The sequence below is a fragment of the Rhinolophus ferrumequinum genome, chromosome 16 (assembly GCF_004115265.2).
Source record: "Rhinolophus ferrumequinum isolate MPI-CBG mRhiFer1 chromosome 16, mRhiFer1_v1.p, whole genome shotgun sequence".
In the NCBI taxonomy this organism is placed as follows: Eukaryota; Metazoa; Chordata; class Mammalia; order Chiroptera; family Rhinolophidae; genus Rhinolophus; species Rhinolophus ferrumequinum.
In genome coordinates, this window is record NC_046299.1 from 24,476,501 (window position 1) to 24,482,500 (window position 6,000).

The 6,000-nt window shown below is 41.1% G+C and overlaps 1 protein-coding gene and 1 pseudogene across 3 annotated transcripts in view; both read left to right on the forward strand.

Moving 5' to 3' along the window:
• DNMBP (dynamin binding protein) overlaps positions 1-6,000 on the forward strand; it is a 92,615-nt gene that overhangs the window by 22,756 nt on the left and 63,859 nt on the right. For 2 of the 3 annotated variants that reach the window (XM_033130569.1, XM_033130568.1), the window contains 2 exons: positions 1,348-1,502; positions 3,199-3,321. In XM_033130569.1, coding sequence (XP_032986460.1) covers positions 1,358-1,502; positions 3,199-3,321 — 268 coding nt within the window. In that variant the 5' untranslated portion in view covers positions 1,348-1,357. Of the gene's footprint in view, positions 1-1,347; positions 1,503-3,198; positions 3,322-4,083; positions 4,168-6,000 lie in introns of those variants that run through there. The other variant, XM_033130570.1, reaches the window with a different exon arrangement.
• LOC117036263 (U3 small nucleolar RNA-associated protein 14 homolog A-like) overlaps positions 3,499-6,000 on the forward strand; it is a 6,737-nt pseudogene continuing 4,235 nt past the window's right edge.

The window sequence follows — 6,000 nt, forward strand, 5'->3', positions numbered from 1 at the left end:
AGAGCTCTCACTATCTTTTGTTTTTAGGCACTTAGTGCCTTTTGAAGTGATTATAGTTATTTTTGAGATGAAAGTTAGAATCCTCACCTCTGCCAACACCAAATGAATACTTGATGAATAAGGAAAACAGATAGAGAAAGAGAAGCAGACTTGGGTGCTGGCCACTCTGGAGACCTTCAGTTTCTCTTTGTAAAAGACCTGGGGAGAAATACAGCTAATGGTACCTGATTGTTCACAGGTGGGCACAGGCTCTCTGTTTCTCCCCTTCTATTACTTACACACATACATAGGCTCCCCGGCCACACATGTCAAAGTAACGGACACATCACCTTATCACAGCACAGACACCGAAACAGTACAAGGATACTATGCAAGGTTGGGCTATAGGTGTCTTTGAAGCAAAAACAGTCTTGATTTGGTATAGTGTACTGAATCCTGTCTGGGGGTGCCATCTACACAGCCCTTTCTTGTTCTTTTTATGGATTTTTACTTTTCAGTACACTTGAAATCTCAGCCACTGAGGCATGGTCCTGCTGCTCTTCTTTATGTCACGTTCCATTTATTTTGCAGGCACAGTCTCGGTAGGTAGGAGCCAGAATGTTCTCAGTCTGAATCCTGGCCCGGCTGCTATGAACTCTGTGAGCTTGGACAAACTAAGTTTTCTAACTGGCTGAGCCTCAGTACCCTAATTTTTAAGAAGGTTATGGGGAATAAATGAAATGCCATATTTAAAATCTCTACTTTTTAAATACCATTATGTTACAAACACCCTGTTGCCTGGTACTTCAAAAATGTTAATTTCCTTATTACCCTCTTCAGGCATATCGAAAAGTCTATTATTTTCCCATCTTTTATCTTTTCTATTACTCATTGGTATAGGTCACTTTTTTTTTTTTCCAACTCCAGAATGACTGAGAATCAAATAAAAAATGTATGAGGAAATTTTTATTTTATTAATAAAAATTTCAGAAGGCAGACTTCTGGGTGAATGGGGCTGTGTGGTTAATGTTAGTTTTCTCTCTTGGCTTTGAAGGTGCATCTACAAAAAGACGGGATTAATCCAATAGATCATCCTTCCTTCCCGAATAGGAGACTCTTGAGTCCCGGAAGGCCCAACATCTACATATCCTCAAGTTGTCATTGGTGCTAAGGAAACTATTATTTAAAAAAATAATACATGAGACAGTACTTTGATTTTTTTTTAAGTGTAAAGTATAAACTTATTTGCTTAGCTTTGATTTCATTTTAAGTATCTTTATATCTTAAGTGTTATCATTCTCAAGATATAGAGCTATCTTAAATGTCTTAAATATTTATGCTTTCCCATTTCTTTTGACCTTTTTCCAGCTTACAAAACATGGAGGCTGGCTCTGTGGTTCGAGCCATCTTTGACTTCTGCCCTAGTGTCTCAGAAGAACTGCCTCTCTTTGTGGGAGATATTATTGAGGTGTTGGCAGTGGTGGATGAATTTTGGCTTCTGGGAAAGAAAGAGGATATTACAGGTAAGAGGGTTTTCATTGATCTTGTACAAAGTGGATTAGAGGCCCTCCCTTCTTTCCATATTAAAAATAAAGATTAAATGGGAAGCCCAAGTCAGTAAACTGCAGAATCCTTTTGTGTTTTCCATATGTATTTATTGTGGTTTCTACCAGCGAGGAGAGAATGTCTGTTACCATTCCATCTCTCCTTATTGGTTCCTTCCGAAGGTTGTAGTGATTAGATTCCAGCTGGCCCCAGCCCAGTTTTCTATTCACCTCTTTCCTATCCCTTCCCTGGTCTTTATCCTTTGTATTCAGTATGATTATTTCTCTTCTGAAAATACGCATTACTCCTCTTTCTCGGACCCCCTGGTGTTCACCATCACTTTTCACTAAGTTTTTATCTCTGATTTATGGAACATTAGGTGCTCTCCACTGTGTTTTCTCTGGCTGTCTTCTTTTAACGTTTCCACCCTTTCTTTATTCTTTCCAAGGAAGCATGATCCATCTTGTTCACTCCTTCCTAGATCCATGGTTGGCCCACATTTATTAAAGCTGGCCTCTCCCCTAGATGCACCTCCCTCCTGCGTCCCATACACCTGGTTTCTTTTCTTCTAATCTTTAAAATATACATTAGCACCAATTTCTTTCATTAACTAGCTTAGGGAAGGGTGGAAGTTTACCCCCACACTGTGCACCTCTATTAAATCCAATCCTTGACTTACTTATGTTTATGTGAGTCTGGGCTGGAATGTGTTACACAGTCCTTAGAACCGTCTCTGCTGACACTTAACTGACATTTGGGAGATAATCGATTGTTTCCCAGTAGAAATGATTTCTCAGCTGAGACAGAAATGATGAGCGGGAGTTAGCAAGGCAAAGAAGATAGGCAGAGGGAACTGCTTGTTCAAAGGCTCTGGAGTGAGGGAGAACATGGAGCGACTGAGGAAAGTTCTGTATGGCATGGAATATGAATGGTTGAGGCGTGGGGGTGGTGCCCAGGGGCTGAGCAGAATTTAGATCACGGAAGACAGTACGCCATGGTAAGGAGTTGCGGGAATGGGAAACCACGGAAGTGCTTTGGGATTTTTATCCGAGTTTTGGAAAGCTCACGGCTGTACATAGAAGGATGTTGGGAAGGCACAAAACTGAAGGCAGGTAGGCAGGGTGGGGGGTGGTTGCAGTAATCCAGGCGAGAGATCTGAGGGCTGGATCAAGATGGGGGTCTTGATATAAGATAGACAGATATAAGAGGTAGTTATAAGGTGGAATCAATCAAGCTTTTTGATGCTATCCAACTGGCAGCCCCTCTTTGTACCTATTAAAACCCTACCCATATTCTGACTACACTGGCTATCTGTATCTTACAATTTTTCATATTCTTCCTAACCCATTCTCTACCTTCTCGGAACTTCCATAGCAATTGTATATGGATGTTGTGACACTGGATTTCAGAATTGAATTAATGTTTATGTCTGAACTAGATTTTCAGATCTTCAGGGGCCAAGACTGCCTTACTCATTTTTTTCCTCCGCTGTGCTCCTTGCATAGAGTGACAGCCAATAATAAATGCTTATTGGAATGAATTGCATTCTCTGTGTTCTTCCTCAGTGAGTTTTTAATTCAGGGTCTATAAATGGGCGCGGAAAAAAGTTTTTCATCCTGGTACACAGACAGAAAAAGAAATTTCAATATTGGAAATGTTTGCTTTTCTTTTCAGGACAGTTCCCCAGTAGTTTTGTGGAAATTGTGACCATTCCCAGTCTAAAAGAGGGAGAGAGACTGTTTGTCTGTGTCTGTGAATTTACATCCCAAGAATCGAACAGTCTTTCCCTCCATCGAGGTAAGTTGATCATTTAAGAGTAGACTATTTAAAATTAGGTTGGTAGAGTTGGCCCATTTTGACAATTAGATCTCAGGAATCCCAGGGCCACCTAAGAGATTCTCAGGAAGACCCTGGCCTGCAAGTTCAGGCTGGGTCCTGGAATCTCTAGATCTTATCTTGACTAGCTTTTAACCAATGAAGCCTAATGAGCTTAAAGATGTAAGTGCAGCCCAAAGTAAGAGAGTACGGGGAGTGCGGGGGATTCATAGGAAAAGAGAATAAAAAGAGAAGTACTAATTATCAGTGGTTTTATCTCGTCCCCTTCTCTGATACTCTGTGGCCAGTAAACACAATGGCTATTCAGCTCTTTCCCTCTATCCTTTTCACATCTCTTTAGGCTCTGTATGTCCTCCAATTTGAACACACAAGCCTTTGAGGGTGGGGGAGTTAGGTGTACTTAAGCAATTTGTCTTTCTCTGAGAAGTTTAGCATGTGACACAGAAATGTTTTTAATTCCTCTTGTTTTCTATACTTGATAGGTATTTTTACTAGTTGGAAGCAAAATCACTAAGAAATGAAAGTACATGTAGTTTATAAGACTTGAGTCTAGGCTTCCTGATTTTCAAGTCTAGTGCTTAGAAGACACTTTTACTTCTTAGACTAAACATTGCTTTTCCCACTCAATCAGTGTCTCAGTTCATGAGTAGCATCCATTCCTTTTTCCCTGTGCTCCAGCCCTGTGGATCTTGTTCCCTGTTGTTTCTTTCTTTCCTTTGTACCTGCAGCAAAGCTTCTCCTGTTGTGTGCGAAGAAAACTTTGGTGATTTCACGTGTCAGGAGGGGATTTGGAAACCTTAAGACGCTGTGAGACCATGTTTGAGTTCTGTTTTATTTTACTGTGCTGCCTGTAGTCGGTTGTTATGTACTTACCTTTCAGAAATACCATTGGCGTTCTTAAGAGAAAAAAATAATATTTTTTAATTATAAAATTATAGTGCCAGCCTGGTGGTTCAGGTGGTTGGAGCACCGTGCTCCTAACGCTGAGGTCCCTGGTTCGATTCCCACTTGGGCCAGTGAGCTGCGCTAAGATTATGAACAATAGCTCTCCCTGGAGCTGGGCTGCTGTGAGCAGCCGGAGGTTGGTGTGAGCTGCCGTGAGTGGCCAGTGGCCATCGTGAGTGGCCGGCAGCCCGCATGAGCTGCTGTGAGTGGCCGACCAATGACCGGCGACCGACTGCCTCAGCCAGGGGGAGTGCAAGGCTCATAATACCAGTATGGGCCAGGGAGCTGCGTCCTATACAACTAGACTGAGAAACAATGGCTTGAACCGGAGTGGGGGAGTGAGCGGAAGAAAAGGGAAAAAAATATATTATAAAATATATACATGTATATGTATTCAGAGCAGGCAGTATAGCTTAGGGGATAAGGATTCTAACGTCCCTAGATTTAAATCCAACTTAACAGCTGTGACTTTGGGCTAGTTAAGTTCTCTCAGCCTCAGTTTCCTTATCTACAAAATGAGGATTATAATACCTACCCTGGGGTAGTTGTGAGTATTAAATGAAGTTATGCATGTAAAGATCTGGCACCAGGTAGCTATTTTTGTTATTCTTAGCCTGGGATTCCTGGAGGTCATAAATATACTTCGGGGAACCTTGTTTCCCAATGTACACAAAACGTGTGTCGTCACACAAAACGTGTGAAGTTTTGTGTACATTTTTCTAGGGAGATTCTACCTGGAATCAGAGCCACCAGTGGTTCTTCCAGCAGGTGTCACCCTTTTTCCTTTTCCTGAAGCCTGTCCGATTGTCCTGTACTGTTACCTGTATTTTGAGTTATAAACTCATCAACAAAGCTGTCTTCTTGAAGGATCAATGCAGGTGGTCAGGGCCACTAACTTGTCCTAAAAGATAAGAGAGAGAAAGCGCAAGAGAGAATAACAAAAACAAAATGAGAGTATAACAAGGAAAAGACAGAGAAAAAGGAGAGAAAAAAAATTAGTAAGAGTAATGAAATATCACTGCATAACGCATAATCCCCCTTGCCTATAACCTCATGTATCTAGGTGACCTCCCTACCCCCAAAAAAGACCAATAAAAAATAAAAAAAGACTAATAAAAATGATATTATCAGTCAAAGCACTTGTGTCATAAATTTGCAATGCCGTGTAAGATATCAGGATTAAGGTTCTGATATGGCTCAGATGGAAACCTAAGTAAAATACGTGGTCCGTCTGCATAAAGCACGTAGTCCCATACACGTTGGGATTCAGTGAGAAACCTGATACCCATGGTCAGACTGTGATATTCAGATTCTAAGAAGATTTGCATTCATTCTTATCACCTTATTCCTAATGCATTTCTTATTCTAATAAAAAAATCCAACCAGAAGAAGTAAGCAGTGTGGTGGCTGGGAATAATTGTACATGAGTGAAAGGCTCGGGCTGACTAAGAGTAACCACACTTCCTACTTTTCTGTTCTCGAAATCGGGTCACTGTTTACTGGGAGTTCCTCCTGTTGTTGTTTCAGAAGTCTAGAAATAACCACGAGGTAGCCTCCATGCTTAAGGAATCACCTAGGATGCCAGGGACGCAGCTGCATGACTCTATGATGAAAGTGAGAGATGTGTGCAAAAAAACCTCAGTAACACAGTTGTAAAATAAGGGCGTTGAACAAAATTATCTCTAAAGTGCTTTT